This window comes from Phyllobates terribilis, unplaced genomic scaffold (assembly GCF_046119375.1).
Source record: "Phyllobates terribilis strain yellow unplaced genomic scaffold, ASM4611937v1 Scaffold_1__5_contigs__length_1240528914, whole genome shotgun sequence".
Lineage (NCBI taxonomy): Eukaryota > Metazoa > Chordata > Amphibia > Anura > Dendrobatidae > Phyllobates > Phyllobates terribilis.
In genome coordinates, this window is record NW_027362761.1 from 904,225,816 (window position 1) to 904,253,038 (window position 27,223).

General features: G+C 43.0%; 1 protein-coding gene across 4 annotated transcripts in view; it reads right to left on the bottom strand.

The window, feature by feature from the left end:
- Positions 1–27,223, bottom strand: part of PRDM5 (PR/SET domain 5) — a 330,811-nt gene that overhangs the window by 291,220 nt on the left and 12,368 nt on the right. For all 4 annotated transcript variants that reach the window (XM_073655558.1, XM_073655566.1, XM_073655553.1 and 1 more), the window contains exon 4: positions 22–144. In XM_073655558.1, the coding sequence (XP_073511659.1) occupies positions 22–144 (123 nt within the window). The remainder of the gene's footprint in view (positions 1–21; positions 145–27,223) is intronic.

Consider the following 27,223-nt stretch of genomic DNA (forward strand, 5'->3'; position numbering starts at 1 on the left):
AAGGCATTTAGGAAAAGTAACCTGAATAGCTGCCAAGTTCTTCTGCTCCTGGGACGGTGCCTCATGGACAAAGCGTAACCAATTGGAGTGGCGTGGATTTGTGGCATCTAAGATATACAGTACTTCGCCTTTGTTCCCCCGGACCTGGAAAGAAAAAAAGAATAATTTAAACACATAATGTTTTCCTTCAGAAAAGAAAAATGGAATACCACTGACAAAACAAACTATGTACAACTCCTCAAAGACCTATTAACAATTTTCATGGCACTTGGATTTACCGTGAGAATATGGACTTCATCTGGTCATTTAAGAATCGTGACCGATTATCTTTTTCAATAAAAAAAGGAAAGACAAACAAAACTGCTTTGTATTAAAAAGAAAATGGAAATAAAAACTTTTATAGACATATGCTAGGCACATCCACACGAGCAAGCCTCCGCTATTTATACTTCATCTGTGTCAGACGGCAAGACAAAAGAGGCACTAAAGTCTGCATTTGCCCACTCATTGGGTTTGAATACATCTGTGTCCATGACTTCCTGTTGCAGGGTCTTTTGTGTCATTCTAAGGCCAGGAATTGCAATTTGGGCAAGGTAGGATTGACCCACCAGCATACCATGGGATTCTGAAGTAAGTGGAGTAAGCCCTGACTCTGAAACAATAACGGGCCTTTAAAGGAGATGTCCCCTATCAAATAACCTATGGTTATAAGCTTTGCTGCATACTGTTGTTTGTCTGCGTACTGACATCACGTCTCTGGTCTGCTCATGTAAAAGTCATGAATCACTGATTGGCTGCAGCGCTGTCAACTTGACATCAGCGCTTCAGTACAGGTTGGCGCAAAGCAGAGACTGGTGTTAGACCCATGGAAAGGTAAGTAATACTTCATTTATTTTTTAATTAACTGCTAAAGCTTAAAGCCTTAAGTTTTCTGAAGGGATGCAATCCCTTTAATGCAACTGCAGCCAATCAATTGCCGCAAGAGTTACAATAACTGATTTGCTCGTATTAATGATTTGTCTTGTAAATTCAACAATAACAACAATTAAGATGCAACTAAATTGAGACTGTGCCATGAGAATAAGGAATAATGACAGTAATCCTCAGACAGCTTTTCACCCTTAAGAATATGAGTTAATGAGAAAATTCTCTAAAATCTAAGGACACTGTGTGATTACCATGGGCTACCTATATTTTATGGAGCAAGCATATCACTAAATAGAGCTTGTATATGTGACACGGATATAAGCTTTTCTGTCATTTCCAAAGTTGTAGAATCGGCCCACAGGTATTTTGAGCTGTATGACATTTTGTAAAGCAGATAACTATTGTCTACATCTTTCCACCACCCTGAATTGTAACACTGTGCAAGTTGTAGTGGGTATTAGGTTGTATGGTGTAACCAAATTTGCACTGTGAGCTTTTGAATTAGCTTCATGCCATATATTTTATTAAATGTAAATCTAGATGTGGGGAACAGAGCGCACAATAGGGTGATACCCTATGAAGGGAGAGTTGGAGAGTGCTGGTTACACTCACCTGATGGAGTTGTGACAGGCACAACTCCTATGAAGGCATGAAGAAAAACAGGTCCTGCTGCCCCGTGGCTGGTGGATAAATCCCCGAGGAGATAATGGATCCATTTGGATGAACACGTAAGTGGGCTGTGCTGCTGGAGTAAATCAATTCTTCAGAGATGATAAGGAAAATGCTTTTTATTCACAACGCGTTTCAACGCCGTACCAGCATCTTTTTCATGTGAAAAATCCAAAACATTTTGGTTCTTTCACTTGAAAAAGATGCCGGTACGGCGTTGAAACGCGTTGTGAATAAAAAGCCTTTTCCTCATCATCATCTCTGAAGAATTGATTTACTCCAGCAGCGCAGCCCACTTACATGTTCATTCAACTGGATCCATCATTTATTACATGGCGTAAATACATTGTTGTAGCTTTACCTAAGGCAGGGATGTCAAACTCAAACACACAGAGGACCAAAATGAAAAAATTGAACAAAGTTGCAGCCCAACCAGTATAGAGAATAATGGTCCCCACAAAGTCCTCCTTATAGAATAATGGGCCCCACATAGTCCTTCATACAAAAAAACAAACAAACCTGGGAGTCTGAACTGAAACGTAAATTGATGTGCATGCAAAATGTAAATGCATGTTCACATAAGGCCACTAGACAGAGAAAAACCAAAGACAAGAAAAATACCCAAATATCTGGAAGTAAATGGGTAAATCGCACAGTGCAAAAATAATGATAAATAATAAAGGGTATTTAGTTAACATAATTTTGATCAAAATAATGTAAAAGCCATCCCACCACGTGACAGTAACCCTTATGGGACAGTCCTAACTAGTGTTGAGCGATACCTTCCGATATCAGGAAATATCGTATCGGATTGGATCGGGCCGATACCCAAAAAGTATCGGATATCGCCGATTCCGATACCGGAAACCAATGCAAGTCAATGGGACACAAATATCGGAATGAAAATAAACCCTTTCTTTCCTTGCAGGTTAATTCTACATGAAGGAAAACAACTAAGAATAATGTAGAATGACATGAAAAGCCGGCAATTCATCAGCGGCATACACCGGTACCCGACAATTTACAACAGAAAGAATAGAGCTTCACACATAGATTAGATAGATAGAAACATGTCAGTCACATATATATGAAGTACAGTGACAGTGTTGCTTACTGTACTTGTCATTTAGTGTAAAGGATTTATTAAAAAAAATATTAGTGTTTTCGTGCACCGTCTCTTTAAAAAAGCCGGCCGGCAATTCAGCAGCGGTACCCGACAATTTATAACAGACAGAATAGAGCTTCACACATAGATTAGATAGATAGAAACATGTCAGCCACATATATAAGAAGTACAGTGACAGTGTTGCTTACTGTACTTGTCATTTAGTGTAAAGGATTTATCAAAAAAAATATTAGTGTTTTCATGCACCGTCTCTTTAAGAAAGCCGGCCGGCAATTCAGCATCTGTACCCGACAATTTATAACAGACAGAATAGAGCTTCACACATAGATTAGATAGATAGAAACATGTCAGTCACATATATATGAAGTACAGTGACAGTGTTGCTTACTGTACTTGTCATTTAGTGTAAAGGATTTATTTAAAAAAATAATAGTGTTTTCATGCACTGTCTCTTTAAAAAAGCCGGCCGGCAATTCAGCAGCGGTACCCGACAATTTAGAATAGAAGGAATAGAGAATCATACATAGATTAGATAGATAGAAACATGTCAGTCACATATATAATAAGTACAGTGACAGTGTTGATTACTGTACTTGTCATTTAGTGTTAAAATAAAGGATTTATTTAAAAAAAAATTGGCGTGGGGTTCCCCTTAATTTTAGGCTCTAGCGGAGGTTAAGCAGACAGCTGGGGCAAATGTTTGAAGCCTGGGAAGGGGGTAATACCCACGGAGCTTCCCAGGCTACTAATATCAGCCCCCAGCTGAATACCTAGCCTTTACTAGCTATTAAAATGGGGGAACCCCCCCCAAAAAAATAACGTGGGGTCCCCCCTAATTTAATAGCTAGCACAGGCTAGGCAGACAGCTGGGGGCTGATATTAATAGCCCAGGAAGGGTGCCATGAATATTGGCCCCCTCCCAGGCTAGAAACACCAGCCGTCAGCCGCCCCAGAAATGGCGCATCCATAGGATGCGCCAATTCTGGCACTTAGCCTCGCTCTTCCACGCTGCCCTGGTGCGGTGGCAGGGGGTAATAGGGTTGGGGTTGATGTCAGCTTATAATGCCAGCTGACATCAAGCCCAGGTTAGTAATGGAGAGGCGTCTATAAGACACCCCCATTACTAACCCCATAGTCAAAGTTAAAAGAAAACACAAACACCCAGAATAAAGTCCTTTAATTGAAATAAAGACACAATTCTTTATTGTTCTAAATTAAACCATACTTACCATCACGCCCATTCCAGCTGAAGCCAACGATCTCCTGCAATAAAAGTAAAATAATAAAGCAACCTCATCCTTACCTTTCCATGGTTCCCACGACAGCTTCAGCTCTGCTACATCGAGATGACAGGCTGGACCGCAGCAGAACGCTGCCATCCAGCCTGTCATCCCGCAGACACTGAGAAGCGCAGGCATGCTTGCGCTCCTCAGTGTCTCTCTGTGACGTCATCCAGATGAGCCGAGTTCATGTCCAATGAACTCAGCTCACCTCATGCACGTCACTGACAGCGTGGGAAAATTCTCCTGCACTCAGCGCTTCAGCGTGAGAATTCTCCCACGCTGTCAGTGACATACATGAGGTGAGGTCATGTCCAATGAACTCAGCTCACCTCATGCACGTCACTGACAGCGTGGGAAAATTCTCACGCTGAAGTGCTGAGTGCAGGAGAATTTTCCCACGCTGTCAGTGACGTACATGAGGTGAGCTGAGTTCATTGGACATGACCTCGGCTCATCTGGATGCCGTCACAGCCAGACACTGAGGAGTGGAAGTATGCCTGCGCTTCTCAGTGTCTGCGGGATGACAAGATGGATGGCAGCGTTCTGCTGCGGTCCAGCCTGTCATCTCGATGTAGCAGAGCTGAAGCTGTCGTGGGAGCCATGGAAAGGTAAGGATGATGTTGCTTTATTATTTTACTTTTATTGCAGGAGATCGTTGGCTTCAGCTGGAATGGGCGTGACGGTAAGTATGGTTTAATTTAGAACAATAAAGAATTGTGTGTTTATTTCAATTAAAGGACTTTTTTCTGGGTGTTGTGTTTTTTTAAATACTTTACTAGAAATTCATGGTGGTCATGTCTAATATTGGCGTGACCCCATGAATTTCGGGCTTAGGGCCAGCTGATAATGCCAAGCTGGCCTTAACCCCTTTATTACCCAGTGAGCCACCGCACCAGGGCCCTGGATGAGTTGGGTACAGCGCCAGAAGATGGCGCTTCTATGAACGCGCCATTTTCTGGGGCGGCTGCGGACTGCAATTTGCAGCGGGGGTGGCCCAGAAAGCTTGGGTCTCCCTGCGCTGCGGATTCCAGCCCCCAGCTGCCTAGTTGTATCTGGCTGGGCACAAAAATAGGGCGAAGCCCCACGCATTTTTTTTTTAAATTATTTCATGAAATTCATGGAATAATTAAGAAAAAAAGGGCTTCCCTATATTGTTGTGTCCAACCAGGTACAAATAGGCAGCTGGTGGTTGGGGGCAGCCCGTTCCTGCCTGCTGTACCTGGCTGGACACAAATATAGTGCGAAGCTCCACGTCAATTTTTTTTAAATTATTTCATGAAATAATTTTTTTAAAAAAGGGCTTCCCTATATTGTTGTGTCCGGCCAGGTACAAATAGGCAGCTGGTGGTTGGGGGCAGCCCGTTCCTGCCTGCTGTACCTGGCTGGACACAAATATAGGGCGAAGCCCCACGTCAATTTTTTTTTAAATAAATCCTTTATTTTAACACTAAATGACATTTGAGGAGTTAATAAAGATGCAGTCCCTAAATTATTATTTATTTTTTAATTAATTTTTCCCAAAACTTTTGACGTGGGCTTCGCCATATTTTTGTATGCCAGCCAGGTACAGCATCCAGCTTCTATGAACGCGCCATTTTCCGGGGTGGCTGCGGACTGCAATTTTCAGCGGGGGGGGGGGGGTGGCAGAAAGCTTGGGCCTCCCTGCGCTGCAGATTCCATCCCCCAGCTGCCTAGTTGTACCTGGCTGGACATAAAAATAGGGAGAAGCTTCACGTATTTTTTTTTTTTAATTATTTCATGAAATTCATGAAATAATTAAGAAAAAAAGGGCTTCCCTATATTGTTGTGTCCAACCAGGTACAAATAGGCAGCTGGTGGTTGGGGGCAGCCCGTTCCTGCCTGCTGTACCTGGCTGGACACAAATATAGTGCGAAGCCCCACGTCAATTTTTTTTAAATCATTTCAGGAAATTCATGAAATAATTAAAAAAAATTGATGTGGGGCTTCGCCCTATATTTGTGTCCAGTCAGGTACAGCAAGGCAGGAACGGGCTGCCCCCAACCACCAGCTGCCTATTTGTACCTGGCCGGACACAACAATATAGGGAAGCCCTTTTTTTCTTAATTATTCCATGAATTTCATGAATTTAAAAAAAAAAAACGTGGAGCTTCGCCCTATTTTTGTGTCCAGCCAGGTACAACTAGGCAGCTGGGGGCTGGAATCTGCAGTGCAGGGAGGCCCAAGCTTTCTGGGCCCCACCCGCTGCAAATTGCAGTCCGCAGCCGCCCCGGAAAATGGCGCGTTCATAGAAGCGCCATCTTCTGGCGCTGTACCCAACTCATCCAGGGCCCTGGTGCTGTGGCTCACTGGGTAATAAAGGGGTTAAGGCCAGCTTGGCATTATCAGCTGGCCCTAAGCCCGAAATTCATGGGGTCACGCCAATATTAGACATGACCACCATGAATTTCTAGTAAAGTATTTAAAAAAAAACACAAACACCCAGAAAAAAGTCCTTTAATTGAAATAAACACACAATTCTTTATTGTTCTAAATTAAACCATACTTACCATCACGCCCATTCCAGCTGAAGCCAACGATCTCCTGCAATAAAAGAAAAATAATAAAGCAACCTCATCCTTACCTTTCCATGGCTCCCACGACGGCTCCAGCTCTGCTACATCGAGATGACAGGCTGGACCGCAGCAGAACGCTGCCATCCAGCCTGTCATCCCGCAGACACTGAGAAGCGCAGGCATACTTCCACTCCTCAGTGTCTGGCTGTGACGGCATCCAGATGAGCCGACAATGAACTCGGCTCACCTCATGCACGTCACTGACAGCGTGGGAAAATTCTCACGCTGAAGCGCTGAGTGCAGGAGAATTTTCCCACGCTGTCAGTGACGTGCATGAGGTGAGCTGAGTTCATTGGACATGACCTCGGCTCATCTGGATGCCGTCACAGCGAGACACTGAGGAGCGCAAGCATGCCTGCGCTTCTCAGTGTCTGCGGGATGACAGGATGGATGGCAGCGTTCTGCTGCGGTCCAGCCTGTCATCTCGATGTAGCAGAGCTGAAGCTGTCCTGGGAACCATGGAAAGGTAAGGATGAGGTTGCTTTATTATTTTACTTTTATTGCAGGAGATCGTTGGCTTCAGCTGGAATGGGCGTGACTGTAAGTATGGTTTAATTTAGAACAATAAAGAATTGTGTCTTTATTTCAATTAAAGGACTTTTTTCTGGGTGTTTGTGTTTTTTTTAAATACTTTACTAGAAATTCATGGTGGTCATGTCTAATATTGGCGTGACCCCATGAATTTCGGGCTTAGGGCCAGCTGATAATGCCAAGCTGGCCTTAACCCCTTTATTACCCAGTGAGCCACCGCACCAGGGCCCTGGATGAGTTGGGTACAGCGCCAGAAGATGGCGCTTCTATGAACGCGCCATTTTCCGGGGCGGCTGCGGACTGCAATTTGCAGCGGGTGGGGCCCAGAAAGCTTGGGCCTCCCTGCGCTGCGGATTCCAGCCCCCAGCTGCCTTGTTGTACCTGGCTGGACACAAAAATAGGGAGAAGCCCCACGTATTTTTTTTTTTAATTATTTCATGAAATTCATGGAATAATTAAGAAAAAAAGGGCTTCCCTATATTGTTGTGTCCGGCTAGGTACAAATAGGCAGCTGGTGGTTGGGAGCAGCCCGTTCCTGCCTGCTGTACCTGACTGGACACAAATATAGGGCGAAGCCCCACATAATTTTTTTTTAATTATTTCATGAATTTCCTGAAATAATTAAAAAAAAATTGACGTGGGGCTTTGCACTATATTTGGGTCCAGCCAGGTACAGCAGGCAGGAACGGGCTGCCCCCAACCACCAGCTGCCTATTTGTACCTGGTTGGACACAACAATATAGGGAAGCCCTTTTTTTCTTAATTATTCCATGAATTTCATGAAATAATTAAAAAAAAAAAAACGTGGAGCTTCTCCCTATTTTTGTGTCCAGCCAGGTACAACTAGGCAGCTGGGGGATGGAATCTGCAGCGCAGGGAGGCCCAAGCTTTCTGCCCCCCGCTGAAAATTGCAGTCCGCAGCCGCCCCGGAAAATGGCGCGTTCATAGAAGCTGGATGCTGTACCTGGCTGGCATACAAAAATATGGCGAAGCCCACGTCAAAAGTTTTGGGAAAAATTAATTAAAAAATAAATAATAATTTAGGGACTGCATCTTTATTAACTCCTCAAATGTCATTTAGTGTTAAAATAATGGATTTATTTTAAAAAAAATGGCGTGGGATCCCCCATAATTTTAGTCTCTAGCGCAGGTTAAGCAGACGGCTGGGGCAGATGTTTGAAGCCTGGGAAGGGGGTAAAACCCACGGAGCTTCCCAGGCTACTAATATCAGCCCCCAGCTGAATACCTAGCCTTTACTAGCTATTAAAATGGGTGACCCCCCCCCAAAAAAATGACGTGGGGTCCCCCCTATTTTAATAGCTAGCAAAGGCTAGGCAGACAGCTGGGGGCTGATATTAATAGCCCAGGAAGGGTGCCATGAATATTGGCCCCCTCCCAGGCTAGAAACACCAGTCGTCAGCCGCCCCAGAAATGGCGCATCCATAGGATGCGCCAACTCTGGCACTTAGCCTCGCTCTTCCACGCTGCCCTGGTGCGGTGGCAGGGGGTAATAGTGGTGGGGTTCATATCAGCGCCAGCTGCCATGAAGCCCAGGTTAGTAATGATGGGCGTCTATAAGACACCCCCATTACTAACCTACAAAGTGTTAAAAAGAAAAAACACACTACACCCAGAAAAAAATAATTTATTTGAAATAAAACACACAATTTTATTTAATTCTTAGTTTACTAAAAATAATAGTTACCTGTCCACGTTCCTGCGCTGATCTCCCATGCACAGCTGTCACATCTGGAGATGGTGACAGCTGTGCATGGCTGCTGTAAGCTCACGCTGCCGGGAACACGTCCGCTCCCGGCAGCAGGAGCCACTGACTGAGGTCACCGGAGTGCATTCAGGCAGCGCAGCTCCGGAGACCTCCTTTACGGCACTGCTGTAGCGTGGGAATTTCTCACGATACAGCAGGGCCATAAAGGAGCTAACCGGAGCAGCGCTGCCTGAACTCCGGTGAACCCTTACGGCCCCGTCATTCTAGCGGCGGCAGCGGTTCAGAGCGGTCACATTCTATGTGGCTGCTCTGAACTGGAGATCATCGTGGGACACTCGTGGACTACTACAGAGGGGTAAGGATAAGGTTGTGGTTTATTATTTTATATTTTATTACAGGAGATCGATGGCTTCGGGGAATTAGGTGTCTTGGTGAGTATAGGTGTAGTTTTTTATTTTTTACTTTATTTTAGGTGGCGATCAGCGGGGACAGGTAATGTATGAACTAATTTCTTTTAGGTAACCACTGGCCACCAATGACATGTATTTAAAATTTATTGGGGACACAGTAGGGCAATTTAAATAGCAGGATCAGTCTGATGGGAACTACTGCTCCCATCGAGCTGATCCTGCTGGCAGGAGTGGACGGGGGACAGACATAGGCCGATGGGAGTAGTAGTGTCACATCGGCCTATGTCTGCCTGCACGCACACACCTGCACACATCGCACAGACACCGCGCACACCCGCACAAACATCGCGCACACACCCCGCACACACACTAATCATGACGGTCTGATCGTCTGGGAGGTGAGGCTGACCTGTGCGGCCGTGGGAAAGTTCATGTGAGTTCATGCAGTCAAGCATGAACTCACATGAACCCTCTGAGGGCACCGCGGCTAATTCAAATGAACAGCTGATCGGCATCAGCTGATACCTCAGCTGTTCATTTGAAATAACCGGCGGGAAAGCGCAGCACAGAACGGGAAAGCCGGCGGTGAAGTCTTTTCACTGCCGGCTTCCCCGCCCGGGTCCTTCGCTCCCCGCTCCTTGGAGCTGCGCTCCCCGCCCGGTCCTAACTTACGATCGGGATGGGAGGTGGCGAGGGGAGCGGAGGATCGGGGTGGGAGGCTGCGGGGAAGCAGTATGGGGCTGTGTGATTGTTTAAAAGCCGGCGGCTTTATACCGCCCGCCGGCTTTTAAACAATCAGGAGAATTCTCCCCCGCTGGGATGGCATTCTGATGACAGGCTGGATCGCGCTGCCATCCAACTTGTCATCCTTCACAGACACTGCAGAGCGCAGGCATTATGGGAACTTCCGATTCCGGTATCCGATATTGTAAAAGTATCGGAATTAAGTATCGGAATTCCGATACCGCGAATATCGGCCGATACCCGATATTACAGTATCGGAATGCTCAACACTAGTCCTAACTCTAATATTAAAACCTTACCTTACCATTTGTCAAGTGACATACATATAGATAAGGGCAGAGAGATTGAACCCCTAGTAGAAACATACACCTGTGAGGCAGAATGAACCTTTCAGCTCAGACAAAAGGCGGCCACACCCTTTATATGCACTGAAGCACACTAAACTGCAAAGAAAAAACCTGGGAGTCTGAACTGAAACGTAAATTGATGTGCATGCAAAATGTAAATGCATGTTCACATAAGGCCACTAATATCTGGAAGAAAATGGGTAAATCGCACAGTGCAAAAATAAAGATAAATAATATAGGGTATTTAGTTAACATAATTCTGATTTTGGTTTTTGAATCTTTCTGAGCTGAAAGGTTCATTCTGCCTCATAGGTGTATGTTTCTACTAGGGGTTCAGTCTCTCTGCCCTTATCCATATATATGTCACTTGACAAATGGTAAGGTTTTAATATTAGAGTTAGGACTGTCCCATAAAGGTAACCGTGACGCGGTGGGATGGCTTTTACATTATTTTGATCAAAATTATGTTAACTAAATACCCTTTATTATTTATCATTATTTTTGCACTGTGAGATTTACCCATTTACTTCCAGATATTTGGGTATTTTGCTTGTCTTTGGTTTTTCTCTGTTAGTGGCCTTATGTGACCATGCATTTACATTTTGCATGCACATATTCCACTCCCAGGTAAGGATGGAGTGTGGACCAGGGCTCAGTTAGCTGCATACATACACTACACACTCCCCATTTCCAGGGGACAGCTCGACGGTGCTCCCATATAATTGCAGGCACAACTGACTATGTCCCTGGCTGGAGTGGGGAGGGGGGAGAGAACCCAGTGATGTAGGAGCAGAAGGGGACGGTTTCTGGAGCATAGGAAGAAGCTCATTGGTTGCAGGTCACCTGAGCTCAGACACAGAAGCAGATAAAAGGTGGGAGCCATCTTAGTTCAGTGTTCAGTACAGTAGAGAGGTGACAGGGAGCAGAGGCTCTGTAGGAGCTCTGCTCAGAAGGCAGGCCTGGAGAGAAGGCCGGGTCCAGAGAGGAGAAGAGGAGAAGGAGAAGGAAGGAGAGAGGAGAGACAGAGGAGTAGAAAGGCTCCAGAAACAAGAAGGCAGAAGGGACCCTAAGAGAGAGCAGAACGGACAGCAACCGTTGCAAACCCGCGTTATATCGGGTGAAGGGTCAGGCTATAGAAGGGTACGGATTCCCAAGTTGGTGGAGGTAAATCATCCCTCAGCCAAGAACCGGAGGTCGTGATCATCTATTGGTGCGACCCCCCGCCAAACCTGCTAGGAAGGCACCATATAGGATAGCAGAAAGGGGAGGCCAACGTTTGCCCGCAAATGTCCGCGGTTGCTGGACAGAAGTTTGGTCACTGGTGAGGCACAAGAGGCCAGAAAAAGGGCAGAAGGGAGTCCTGTGCCATACTCCTGAACTGCCTGGGGGTTGACCGAGCCCCTCACCTGGTGGACGCAGCACGGCTTGGGCAGTCATTGCTGACAGAAGTGACTTGGTTTACAACTGTGAGTAAAAGGCCTGAACTGCACCATTGGACTCTGTGTGATTTATGCTGCGCCTGCACCATCACCCCCAGCATCTACCTACACTGCCCTGAGGCTACACTCTTCCCGTGGGGAGTTATCCTATCCCTGTGCTGCACACCAACATCAGCCTCAGCGGTCTGCCTTGCAGCGGCGGTCATTCCTGACCGCAATCCACGGGTGGCGTAGTCGGACATTCATAACTCTACAAATAGACTGCCACAGCATTTGGTCTGACCACCCTGAGCCACGGGACCGGGTTTCCACTACTACCCCCATCAACGCATAGAAGCCCGGTCCCGGGTACCCCACGGCCCAGGGGGAGAGTCAAATACCCTTTATTATTTATCATTATTTTTGCACTGTGCGATTTACCCATTTACTTCCAGATATTTGGGTATTTTGCTTGTCTTTGTTTTTTCTCTGTCTAGTGGTCTTATGTGAACATGCATTTACATTTTGCATGCACATCAATTTACGTTTCAGTTCAGACTCCCAGGTTTTATCTTTGCAGTTTAGTGTGCTTTAGTGCATATAAAGGGTGTGGCCGCCTTTTGTCTGAGCTGAAAGGTTCATTCTGCCTCACAGGTCTATGTTTCTACTAGAGGTTCAGTCTCTCTGCCCTTATCCATATGTATGTCACTTGACAAATGGTAAGGTAAGGTTTTAATATTAGAGTTAGGACTGTCCCATAAAGGTTACCGTGACGCGGTGGGATGGCTTTTACATTATTTTGATCAAAATTATGTTAACTAAATAGCCTTTATTATTTATCATTATTTTTGCACTGTGCGATTTACCCATTTACTTCCAGATATTTGTGTATTTTGCTTGTCTTTGGTTTTTCTCTGTCTAGTGGCCTTATGTGAACATGCATTTACATTTTGCATGCACATCAATTTACGTTTCAGTTCAGACTCCCAGTTTTTTTCTTTGCAGTTTAGTGTGCTTCAGTGCATATAAAGGGTGTGGCCACCCTTTGTCTGAGCTGAAAGGTTCATTCTGCCTCACAGGTCTATGTTTCTACTAGGGGTTCAGTCTCTCTGCCCTTATCCATATGTATGTCACTTGACAAATAGTAAGTTTTAATATTAGAGTTAGGACTGTCCGATAAGGGTTACCGTGACGTGGTTGGATGACTTTTACATTATTTTGATCAAAATTATGTTAACTAAATATACTTTATTATTTATCATTATTTTTGCACTGTGCGATTTACCTATTTACTTCCAGATATTTGGGTATTTTGCTTGTCTTTGGTTTTTCTCTGTCTAGTGGCCTTATGTGAACATGCATTTACATTTTGCATGCACATCAATTTACATTTCAGTTCAGACTCCCAGGTTTTTTCTTTGCAGTTTAGTGTGCTTTAGTGCATATAAAGGGTGTGGCCACCCTTTGTCTGAGCTGAAAGGGTCATTCTGCCTCACAGGTTTATGTTTCAACTAGGGGTTCAGTCTCTCTGCCCTTATCCATATGTATGTCACTTGACAAATGGTAAGGTAAGGTTTTAATATTAGAGTTAGGACTGTCCCATAAGGGTTACCGTGACGTGGTGGGATGGCTTTTACATTTTGATCAAAATTATGTTAACTAAATACCCTTTATTATTTATCATTATTTTTGCACTGTGCGATTTATCCATTTACTTCCAGATATTTGGGTATTTTGCTTGTCTTTGGTTTTTCTCTGTCTACTGGCCTTACGTGAACATGCATTTACATTTTGCATGCACATCAATTTACGTTTCAGTTCAGAATCCCAGGATTTTTCTTTGCAGTTTAGTGTGCTTTAGTGTATATAAAGGGTGTGGTCGCCCTTTGTCTGAGCTGAAAGGTTCATTCTGCCTCACAGGTCTATGTTTCTACTAGGGGTTCAGTCTCTCTGCCCTTATCCATATGTATGTCACTTGACAAATGGTAAGGTTTTAATATTAGAGTTAGGACTGTCCCATAAGGGTTACCGTGACGTGGTGGGATGGCTTTTACATTATTTTGATCAAAATTATGTTAACTAAATACCCTTTATTATTTATCATTATTTTTGCACTGTGCGATTTACCCATTTACTTCCAGATATTTGGGTATTTTGCTTGTCTTTGGTTTTTCTCTGTCTAGTGGCCTTATGTGAATATGCATTTACATTTTACATGCACATCAATTTCCGTTTCAGTTCAGAGTCCCTGGTTTTTTCTTTGCAGTTTCGTGTGCTTCAGTGCATATAAAGGGTGTGGCCGTCCTTTGTCTGAGCTGAAAGGTTCATTCTGCCTCACAGGTGTATGTTTCTACTAGGGGTTCAGTCTCTCTGCCCTTATCCATATGTATGTCACTTGACAAATGGTAAGGTTTTAATATTAGAGTTAGGACTGTCCCATAAGGGTTACCGTGACAAGGTGGGATGGCTTTTACATTATTTTGATCTAAATTATGTTAACTAAATACCCTTTATTATTTATCATTATTTTTGCACTGTGCGAGTTACCCATTTACTTCCAGATATTTGGGTATTTTGCTTGTCTTTGGTTTTTCATAGTCCTTCATACAGTATAATGCCCCCCCCCCACCCAGAAGCTGTGGTATGATCAAACCATATTCCTGCACGGTCAGACACAGCCATTACACAGTACACAGCAGGGGAACATTTATAAGATTACAGTGGGGGAATTAATTATTTGATCCCTTGCTGTTTTTGTAAGTTTGCCCACTGACAAAGACATGAACAGTCTATAATTTTAACAGTAGGTTAACTTTAACATTCGGAGATAGAATATCCAGAAAAATCAAGAAAATCACATTGTATAAATTAGATACATTTATTTGAATTTTGCAGTGAGAAATAAGTATTTGATCCCCTACAAACCATTATGAGTTCTGGCTCCTACAGACCAGTTAGACGCTCCTAATCAACTCGTTACCTGCCATAAAGACAGCTGTGTTACATAGTCACCTGTATAAAAGACTCCTGTCCACAGACTCAATTAATCAGTCAGACTCTAACTTTCTAAGGATGTCAGGGACAAGATCATAGACCTGCACAAAGCTGAAATGGCTACAAAACCATTAAGTAAGACGCTGGGTGAGAAGGAGACAACTGTTGGTGCAATAGTAAGAAAATGGAAGAAATACAAAATGACTGTCAATCGACATCGATCTGGGGCACCATGCAAAATCTCACCTCGTGGGGTATCCTTGATCATGAGGAAGGTGAGAGATCAGCCTAAAACTACATGGGAGGAACTTGTTAATGATCTCAAGGCAGCTGGGACCACAGTCACCAAGAAAACCATTGGTAGCAAATTACGCCTTAAAGGTGTAAAATCCTGCAGTGCCCACAAGGTCCCCCAGCTCAAGAAGGCACATGTGCATGCCCGTCTGAAGTTTGCCAGTGAACACCTGGATGATTCTGTGAGTTATTGAGAGAAGGTGCTGTGGTCAGATGAGACAAAAATTGAGCTCTTTGGCATTAACTCAACTTGCCGTGTTTGGAGGAAGAGAAATGCTGCCTATAACCCAAAGAACACCGTCCCCACTGTCAAGCATGGAGGTGGAAACATTATGTTTTGGGGGTGTTTCTCTGCTAAGGGCACAGGACTACTTCACTGCACCAATGGGAGAATGGATGGAGCCATGTACCGTAAAATCCTGAGTGACAACCTCCTTCCCTCCGCGAGGACATTAAAAATGGGTTATGGTTGGGTCGTCCAGCAAGACAATGACCCAAAACATACAGCCAAGGCAACAAAGGAGTGGCTCAAAAAGAAGCACAGTAAGGTCATGGAGTGGCCTAGCCAGTCTCCAGACCTTAATCCCATAGAAAACTTATGGAGGGAGTCGAAGCTCCGAGTTGCCAAGCGACAACCTCAAAATCTTAATGATTTAGAGATGATCTGCAAAGAGGAGTGGACCAAAATTCCTTCTGACATGCGTGCAACCCTCAACCCTCATGTGTGCAACAAGGGTTTTGCCACCAAGTATTAAGTGTTGTTTGCCAGAGGGATCAAATACTTATTTCTCACTGCAAAATGAAAAAAAAATTATCTAATTTATACAATGTGATTTTCTTGATTTTTTTTTTGATATTCTATCTCTCAATGTTAAAATTAACCTACCCTTAAAATTATAGACTGTTCATGTCTTTGTCAGTGGGCAAAACTAACAAAAACAGCAAGGGATCAAATAGTTATTCCCCCCCCCCCTGTATCTCAACACAGGAACATTTTATTTAAACACATCCAATTGTGGAATTTATTATTATTCCAAGCTCTATAGATTAAAATGAACTTTTGTTTGTAGGAAAACCCCTTTAAGAGCTAAGCATGAATCCAATCTCTTCCCCAGTTCAAATAAGGTTTGTGTGGGCTGATTAAGAGAGGCAAGTCATTAGAGCTAGGGACCATCCTAAACTAAGGTACGCTTTGTCGTGGTTGGATTACTTTTTCATTTCTTGATCAAAAATTTTTAATTAAGTAACTTAAGTATTCAGAGCATGTCCTATTCTCATAAGTTTTGAATATCAGACTTGGCCATTGAAGTCTACTGGGTTCCTTAAAACACAGATAAAAGTAGGGAGACATACACTGTACTTCAGTTTTCCATCCTAGTTTCATCTGATTTAAACTGATACATTGTCAAGAGTTAATAGATAACAAAAGTTCAGGCAGTCTGCTTGATATAGTAAAAAAAGTATGAGAAACAATTGATGCAACTAGAAAGACACATAAGAAAAAATAGATCCATTTCTCTTAGATGGTAACAATGACACAGATGTGTGAATCTAGTCGAAGCCTCAAAGTCAGCATAAAAGTATTGATAGCGTGGCTCTAAAAGAACATACACTATAGATAAGAAAGAAAAGAGGGAGAGTACAGGAATGCACATGAATGTTTGTATACAGTATATGTGGCTAGAGATGAAGAACAGTTCTCCATAATTTCCAAAATTTGGTTTACAATGATTTCAACTTCCTGTCCCCAGTTACAGAATGAATGCCAATGTCTAAGATCAAACTGCTGGTCCCAAGAGGAAAATCTGTAAGACAGCACCCCACCGTTCACGTACCACTTATATTACTGATAGTTTAGGAGGATGTAAAGTGACAAAAGACTATAAGAAATAACAACCTACCTAGATGACCATGTAGGACTTGGTTTCTACTGAATTAATGGTTATTATACTTTACCTACAATGATTTGGTAATATTAAAGGGAATTGTCACCAGGATATTGCTGCCCCAACTGAGAGGAGCATAATACAGGGGCATGTTCTATTTTTGATAAAATCAATGTTTTATCTGTTGGAGATCTAGCAGTTCTCTGAATGCTGAGCTCTGTATAATGGTGCCCCCTGCTGAATTGAGGCTTTCTGTGTACATTGTGCAAAGGCAGAATACGAATGTCGCCAATCAGTGGTGGGGCAGGGTTTTACAGAACTCATGAATATAGAGGACTAATGGGCGGCAGGTTTAACAGTCCTTCAGTGATAATCTCCTGCTGATAAAACACTGATTTTATTGACACCACAACAAGCTGCCCAGTAAGTAATACATTACTAGAATCACGGTGTCTGCTGCTCTCAGATCAAATAGCAAAAATCTGGTGACAGATTCAATTTAAACAACCGCCAATCTGCTATATGAAATTATTTAACAGCTTGTTTAGACAGGTTGTGACTGCACTTTCATGTGTATAGGGCAATATTTAACATGCTCATTCGGTGCGCATAGAATAGCATTGTTCTTAGCATCACAAGTATTTAAAAAAAATCTGTCATTAATTAAACTTCTTAAAAATGTATAGAGGGGACATAGCTACTGTAAAAAAATAAAATACTAGGCATATACAGTTTAACTTAAAAATAAAGGTAGATTGTTCAGTAAATATTAATAAGTACATGAGGGGAATTCATTGCACCCTTAGCATGGCATATGTCTTGGTGCACAGGTACGCTCTCCTATTTGCATATTAAATCCCTTGACTTGATTGGTAGTGCTCCATTCGTAAGGGTGAGCATTGCCTAAAATGAGTTTGCATGTCTGCACATGCGCACTGACTCTGGAAGAGCGCAGCAGTAACTTCAAGTGCCCCAGGATGGGGCACATTACTACAAGATGGGGACCACCAGGATGGGGCACATTACTACAAGATGGGGACCACTAGGATGGGGCACATGTCTACAAGGTGGGGACCAGGATGGGGCACATTACTGCAAGATGGGGACCACTAGGATGGGGCACATTACTGCAAGATGGGGACCACCAGGATGGGGCACATTACTACAAGATGGGGACCACTAGGATGGGGCACATGTCTACAAGGTGGGGACCAGGATGGGGCACATTACTGCAAGATGGGGACCACTAGGATGGGGCACATTACTGCAAGATGGGGACCACCAGAATGGGACACATTACTGCAAATGGGGACCACCAGGATGGGGCACATTACTGCAAGATGGGGACCACCAGGATGGGGCACATTACTCCAAGCAGAGGACCAGGATGGGGCACATTACTGCAAGACGAGGACCACCAGGATAGGTCACATTACTGCAAGTTGGGGACCACCAGGATGGGGCACATTACTGCAAGATGGGGACCACCAGGATGGGACACATTACTGCAAGATGGGGACCACCAGGATGGGGCACATTACTGCAAGATGGGGACCACCAAGATGGGGCACATTACTGCAACATGGGGGCCACCAGGATGGGGTACATTACTGCAAGACGAGGACCAGGATGGGGCACATTACTGCAAGGTGACGGTGGGGCACATTACTGCAAGATGGGGACCAGGATGGGGCATATTACTACAAGATGGGGACCACCAGGATGGGGCACATTACTGCAAGATGGGGACCACCAGGATGAGGCATATTACTACAAGATGGGGACCACCATGATGGGGCACATTACTGCAAGATGGGGACCACCTGGATGGGGCATATTACTAGATCTTTGCCAGAATTACTATATGGTGCTAATTGTAAAACAATATTACTGTATGTGGCCAATTGGAGGAAACAAAATTGTAAAAATGAAAAAAAAAAAATTAAAAATAAAGCATGAAAAAATATTTCGCCACTAAAAAGGCTGTTTTATATATAAACTAAAGCACAAAAAAGTGCACGTTTATTATCGCCACATCCGTAACGACCCAAGCTATAAAAAAATAAACACACCAAAAATGTTCAGACGGTGTATACAAAAAAAATTGGTATCACTAAAAATGTCACTTTGACCTGCAAAGAATGCGGCCCCCCAAATTCAAATTTTTTCTATGTGCGGCCCATATACCCAGCCGAGTTTGAGACCCATGGTCTAATGTGTATGCGGGCTTTAACTACTATCTAAAGAGTATGTACACTTTCAGGGTATGTGCACACAGCACTGAGTTTTTCAGGACTTTTGGCCACCAGTTTTTATTTAAATTGTAATTAGTAAACTAGAAAGCTGCTTACAAGTGAAAGCTTCCAGAACAATGGTCCGGTCAATCGTATATGTTTATTGTGTTTCGCATTCATCTACCGCTTTTTCAGGCGGGTTACAGAGCTAGTCAGCCAGAATAACATGACTCGTGCATATACCCTTAGGGCCCCGTCACACTAAGCGATGCAGCAGCGATCCCGACAACGATACGACCTGTCAGGGATCGTTGCTGCATCACTAATACATCGCTGGTGAGCTGTCTAACAGGCAGGCTCACCAGCGATCAGGGGAGCAGCGATATCGTGGAAAGAATCGTTCCACGATGTCCTGCTCCCGTTACCAGCCTGCTGCAAGCAGGAGCAGGCTGGTAACTATGGTAAACATCGGGTTACTAAGTGCGCGTGTGCCCCTAGTAACCTGCTGTTTACCATGGATACCACTCTGCTACGGTGCGCGGGAGCCTCCGCGCACCGTAGCAGAGTGGTATCCATGGTAAACAGCGGGTTACTAAGTGCGCGCGTGCCCCTAGTAACCCGATGTTTACCATAGTTGCCAGCCAGATCGTTGGTCCTGCTGGTCACACACAGCGATGTGTGCTGGCCAGCGGGAGGCCAACGACCAAAAAATGGTCCAGGACACTTTGCAACGATCAGCGACCTCACAGCAGGGGCCTGATCGTTGCAAAGTGTCACACACAGCGACATCGCTGGTGAGGTCGCTGGTGAGTCACCAAAACCGTGACACAGCAGCGATCTCGCTAGCGATATCGCTTAGTGTGACGGGGCCATTAGTCTAAGTTACCAGTAGGGGGTGTGATCATTTAGGCTGTGAGCCCACGATGCATTTTTTAAGCGTTTCCGCAGCGGCAAAAACGCTGCAGAAATGCTTAAAAAACGCTTGGTAGAAGGTCTGCCATGTTCCCCAATGATAATCCGCATGTGCTGTGCACATGCTGCGGAAATTTCCGCTGCGGATTATCATTGCGGAAAAAAACGCAGCACTACCAATTATTTTGCGGAAGTGCTGCGTTTTCGCCGTCATTGACTTGCATTGAATCGCATGGATTACGCATCACTGCATCTGTACATGCGGAATCCAAACGTTTCAATTTGCGGATGGTACCCGGGTTTGGAGAAGAGGAGACTCTCCTCCGGACCCGGGTACCATAGAACCTGTAAAAGAATAAAATAAAAAATAAATATTATATTTACCTTCTGACAGCCCCCACTGCGCTTGTCCTCCCTTGCCGGCAGATCGCAGTGGACTGAAGGACGTGCGCTGACGTCATAGTCATGTGACGGCAGGTCCTTCAGTGTAGTGTTCGCGAGCTGCCGGCAAGGGAGGACGGAGCAAAGCAAGACTCCGGGAGCCATCGGAAGGTAAGTATAGATTTATTTTTTTATTTTTAAACATTCTTTAAGGTCACACTATATAAATCCATGCCGTTTGCAAGGATTTATATAGTGTGACCAAGTTGTCAAGTACTTTCTAAGTGATGCTAAAATCGCTTGGAAAGCACTTGTCAACCCGCATGCGGAAATGCATGTGAAGAACGCTTCACTTCGGCATGTCCCTGGCAGGAAAACGCATGTACAATCCGCATGTACAATCCGCATGTGTTTTTTTAGCCAGGGAGATGCAGAAACGCTCAGGAAAAATCCAGCGCATTTCTGCATCGTGGGCACATAGCCTTAAAGTGCCTAGGGTAGCATGAATGTCAAATATAGTCCTGTCTGCCACCCGAGTGATAATCTAACACAAGTAAAACATTCATAAGAACATTTTGTCTTATTTCAGAGATGTTAGATGTGTCTTTAAAATAGATAATACAACACATAAATGTAACTTATGTTTGAACTTTAGAGAAAATTATCTTAATTAGTTGAGAACTTCATTTATACAGAACATTCTTTCAATTCACAGAAAGAACGAAGTTTCAATGTTTCCATTTTAATTTACTAAAAAGTTTTTTTTTTTAATGATGGACTCAAAAATATTTCTCACAGAAGTGAAGCAGTAATAAAGCAAACAAGAGTAATGATGATCATATGAGCTGCAATGTAATTACTGTAGATGGGTAAACTTCAGCTTCATTTAGGCTTTTAGTGCATCTGCCACACTTCAAAGGGGGATGAGTAATCGAGTATTCAATCATATTAGAATATCAAATATTGGCTTTAAACAGCAAACAATCTAAAAATTACAGTTACAAGTATCATGCAGATGCGGTCTGAGCCATGCCATGCTCTTCATGCTCTTTCATCTTCTGCAGGACATATAATGTGTTTGTATAAACTATGTTCATTAATTATAAGAAGATATTTTTGGTCCCTGGTAGTAAAGTAATAATGCAATCTATTGCAAGGGAATGTGATATTAGAAAATAACCTAAATTTCAACTAATTTCACTTTTTTTTTTTAGTATGTTTTTTAACTGTTAAATTTTGTTCACCCTTTAATAGTCTGAATAAGTCTCGTCCAAAGGGAGCAGCAAGTCTAATCGAGTCCATTCCTGTGACAAAATTGCTTAAAAATATTTATTATTCTGTACAAAATAGGAAAAAACTTGACAATGTGAACATCTCATATTGTACTTTTAAGGCTATGGCCCATCTATCAGTATTTGGTCAGTATTCGGTCAGTATTTTTTCTCAGGAGTGGGAGCCAAAACCAGGAGTGGGTGATAAATGCAGAATTGGTGATCTGTTGGTGATATACCTTATCTCTGTTCCTCACCTGGTTTTGGCTCCCACTCCTGAGAAAAAATACTGACGGAATACTGTCCAAATACTGATAGTGGAGCCGTGGCCTTAGACAGAGACAGCATTATATGAATAAGGTCATTTTTGTTGGTGGGCGGATATGGGAAGAGCCTGATTGTCTACATCTGCTGAGTGAAATAAGGATATGTGCACACTTTGAATGTTTGCAGCCAATTTTTTTGCACCAAATACCAAAGTGATGGCAGGAAAAACGCTGCATTTTTTTTAATGTGTTTTTTATGTGTTTTTTTTCATTCATTTTAATGGGTCAAAAATGCTGAAACAATTGACATGCTGCAGGTTTGAAAAAAATGCTTTCATGTTTCAAATCTACAAAGAAAAAATAAGCAGCATATTTGCATTACAGTTCAGAAATCTCATTCACTTTGTTGGTATTGTAAAGTACATCATTTTTTTAACCTTGAAAAATGTGCAGAAAAAAACATGGCAAAAACACAGTGTATGGACAAGCTCTTAGGGTATGTGCACACGATCCGGAGCCGCTACGGTTTGACGCTGTGGACTTATGCAACGTCAAACTCGCAGCGGCCAGATGTTACAGCATAGTGGATGGATTTCTAGAAATCCCATGTCCACTATATGTCTGTGCACCTGTGGATCACCGGCAGACAGGGACATGCGGTGCGCCTTTCCAAACCGCAGCATGTCAATCTCTCTTGTGGGTACGCATGTAGACTTTCTCCATAGACCTGACCTCTATGAGGAAATTCCTCAGGTGTAAAAAAAAAAAATGGCGCCGCTCATTCACATAGATGAGCGGAAGCTGCCGGCGGCTATTCCGCAGCGTCTGGGCCGCAGGCTAGTACGCATAGTGGGCACATACCCTTATAAGCAATCTTACCACAAGATATTTGACAACAGAGGGGTTTGCTTATCTCATTTCGCCGTTGTGCAAAACAAAAAATGGCTAGGTGCCCACGATGAGTTTTTGGAGAGTTTTTGACACTGTATTTTCGCTGCATCAAAAACGCGACGTCTTACAGTTCCAGAAAATGGATGGGATGTACAGAAATCACATGCCCTCTGGACTTCGTTATCACTTAGCTTAAATTGACCTACAGTGCGTGTTACACATTCACAGCATGTCAATTTCTCATGCGGGTGCACTGAGCTTTGTATGCAGATTTTCCCCATAGACTTGCATTAGAACTTGCATTAGACTTGCATAAACTTCATGGAATCCGTACATGAAGTTTTGTTAAAGCCAAATACCAAGAAGTATAAAAAACAAAGCAACTTCATTTAAAACATGACATACCAAAAAGAGACAAAACTGAAGTGTCAAGAACGCAAAAATAAACCACAGCAAAAAAAAAGCATGTTAATTGTTATTTTAAAAGAAAATGCAAGTAATCTAAATTACAGAAATGGTGCAGAAAATATGCAACATCAAAAACTCACCAAGAGCTCATCGTTGGAACATATCCTAAGGCCATATTCACACATTCAGTATTTGGTCAGTATTTTACATCAGTATTTATATGCCAAAATCAGGTGAGGAACAATCAGAGGAAAAGTATAATAGAAACATGTCACCACTTCTGTATCTATCACCCACTCCTGGTTTTGGCTTTCAAATATTGATGTAATATACTGACCAAATACTGATAGTGTGAACGTGGCCTAAGATACACTCTCTAAAGGCCAGGTTTAGGCCACGTTCACAAGTTGAGTATTTGGTGAGATTTTTATCTCGGTATTTCTAAGCCAAAACCAGGAGTGGGTGATAAGTACAGAAGTGGTGACGTGTTTCTATTATACTTTTCCTCTGATTGTTCCTCTCCTGGTTTTGGCTTATAGATACTGAGGTAAAAAAACTCACCATATACTCCATGTGTGAAAGTGGCCTTAAAGAGTACACCTTATACATGGAGTGCTTTTGAAAACAAAAAGTAAGCACTTTGGCCATGCATAGAACAACTTAGTCTGTTCATATTAATGTACAGACACATTGTACAGTGGCAGTTTTAACTACTGATCCTGAGGCTAGGGTCACACAAGCGTATTTTTTGTCACCCAAGAGAATCAGGCTGATTATGCAAATCACACTCTGATCAGAGTGTGATCTGATTCTCTTGGATGAGTAGAAGTTGGAGAAAGAATGGAGAAGATGGAGAAATTTTATCAGTCCGTGGAAATTGTTCTGCATTCAGATATCATCCGAGTGCAGTCCGATGCACTCATTAACTTGAATGTCTGAGTGTAATCCAAATATTGGATCAAACTGGAGCATGCTGCGATTTTTTCCCAGGATAGGCACTGTCCGAAGAAGAAAATTGGACATTGCACGGTCACATAAAACAACATTGGTCCGAGTGTGATTGGTCCGATGTTTTCTCGGATCGCACTCGGACCGATAATACGGTGGTCTGCACGAGCTCTAACGAAAGGTAATGTGTTCAGTATGTTTAGGTATATTTTCAAGCTCAAAAATAAATGTCATCTTGATCTTATATAGGAAAGAATGGTGTCAAATACATATTAACACCTTGTTGTACACATTGAGCACTGCACATAAGATGTATGTTTTCTTCTCTAGTATTTCCACAGTAAAAGATAGGAAATTATTGCTTGTTTGAATAGCGCTTCCGTGAAATTAACATAAGTAGGTCTTAGTACTAGTGGAGAATATAGAATGGTGGAAAACACAAAAAGTATATATTAAACCATGGGGCTAAAAGATGGCCAAAATCCTAATTACTGCTCAAGTAGAAACCAATGATCGCGGGCAACTAAAGGTGAAAAGTGAAGGAAAGTAAAAACTTGCAAAATAGTTGTGACCACTCTCTCAGGTTACTACAGATAGCAGTTAATATTGATATATATACATATATACTGTGAATATGTACTAACTGTCTGTGCCAAAGACTGAAGCAAATAGTTTTTCATATAGAACAGGTGAGAATAAAGTAACATACAGTGGGGAAAATAAGTATTTGATACACTGTCGATTTTGCAAGTTTTTCCACCTACAAAGAATGGAGAGGTCTGTAATTTTTAACATAGGTACACTTCAACTGTGAGAGACAAAATCTAAAAATAAAAGCCAGAAAAACACATTGTATGATTTTTACATAATTCATGTACATATTATTGCATGAAATAAGTATTTGATACAATAGAAAAACAGAACTTAATATATTTGGTATTGAAATTTTTGTTTGCAATTACAGAGGTCAGACGTTTCCTGTAGTTCTTGACCAAGTTTGCACACACTGCAGCAGAGATTTTGGCCCACTGCTTCATACAGATCTTCTCCAGATCTTTCAGATTTCGGCGTTGTCGCTGGGCAACATTGAATTTCAGCTCCCTCCAAAGATTTTCTATTGGGTTCAGGTCTGGAGACTGGCTACGCCACTCCAGGACCTTGAAATGCTTCTTACAGAGCCACTTCTTAGTTGCCCTGGCTGTGTGTTTCAGGTCATTGTCATGCTGGCAGACCCAGCCACGATCCATCTTCAATGCTCTTACTGAGGGAAGGAGGTGTTGGCCAAAACATCGCGATACATGACCTCATCAATCCTCATTTCAATACGGTGCAGTCGTCCTGTCCCCTTTGCAGAAAAGCACTCCCAAAGTATGTTTCCCCCACTATGCTTCACAGTTGGAACAGTGTTCTTGGGGTTGTACTCATCCTTCTTCCTCCAAACACAGTGATGTGGAGTGGAGTTGATATCAAAAAGTTCTATTTTGGTCTCATCTGACCACATGACCTTCTCCCATGCCTCCTTTGGATCATCCAGATGGTCCTTAACGAACTTTAAACGGGCCTGGTCATGTGCTGGCGTGAGCAGGGGGACCTTGCGTGCCCAGCAGGATTTTAATCCATGACGGCATAGTGTGTTACTAACGGTAATGTTTGAGACTTTGAGTCTCAGCTCTCTTCAGGTCATTGACCAGGCCCTCCCATTTAGTTCTGGGCTGATTCCTGACCTTTCTCAGAATCCTCCTTACCTCACGAGGCGATATCCTGCATGGAGCCCCAAACCAAGGAGATTAACAGTCATCTTGTGTTTCTTTCATTTTCTAATAATTGTGCCAGCAGTTGTTGCTTTCTCACCAAACTGCTTGCCTAATGTCCTGTAGCCCATCCCAGCATTGCGCAGGTCTACAATTTTGTCCCTGGTGTCCTTAGACAGCTTTTTGGCATTGGCCATGGTGGAGAGGTTGCAGTGTGATTGATTGTCGGACAAGTGTATTTTATGCAGGTAACGAGTTCAAACGGGTGGAATGAATACAGTTAATGAGTACAGAGTAGGAGGACTTCTTAAAGAAGAACTAACAGGTCTGTGAGAGCCAGAATTCTTGCTGGTTGGTAGGTGATCAAATACTTATTTCATGCAATAAAATTTAATTTAACTATTTAAAATCGAACAATGTGATTTTCTGGTTTTTATTTTTAGATTCTGTCTCTCACAGTTGAAGTGTACCTACGATAAAAGTTACAGACCTCTCCATTCTTTGTAGGTGGAAAAACTTGCAAAATCTGCAGTGTATCAAATACTTATTTTCCCCACTATATATGTATACAGTATTTAACCAACCAGGCTGCGCTAAAATTAATAATTTCTGTGATAAAAGTAATTATATTTCAAAAATAACAACCTGTTTAGTGCACGGCAGTGGTTATTTCACAAAAACGCTGCTGTCATTAGGCAAAAAAGCAGAAGATATATCGTAGGAGTAAAACACCGCAGGGTTCAAGCACAAGTGTATCAGAGAGGCGGCAGCATACCAGTGCACTCACTGTCAGATGCAGAGTCCAGTATGTTGAAGCTGTGAGCTGTCAAGATGAGGCACTGTCAGACAATAGATGGAGAAAAAAAATATGGTGCACTGCAGGTGTCCAGGGAGTTCTGGCTGGTGACATTACAAGAGATGGAAGCAGAGTGACGGAGCGAGCGGCGTGTGATGTCACACAATCTCTGAAGTATGGAAGGTTGGATTGGCTGCCCTTCTCCTTACACGTTTCGGAAAAACACTGTTTCCTTCGTTTTCCGAAACGCGTAAGGAGAAGTGCAGCCCCTCCAGGCTTCCATACTATTTTTTTTTAGCTCCCATAGACTTCAATCAACTACCTTTTCATTAAAACTAAAGCATCTGGCGGTCGCTATGCAGCAGACTCTCCACTCCCACCCCCTATCTGCTTCAGGCATTTATGGGGTATTCTTT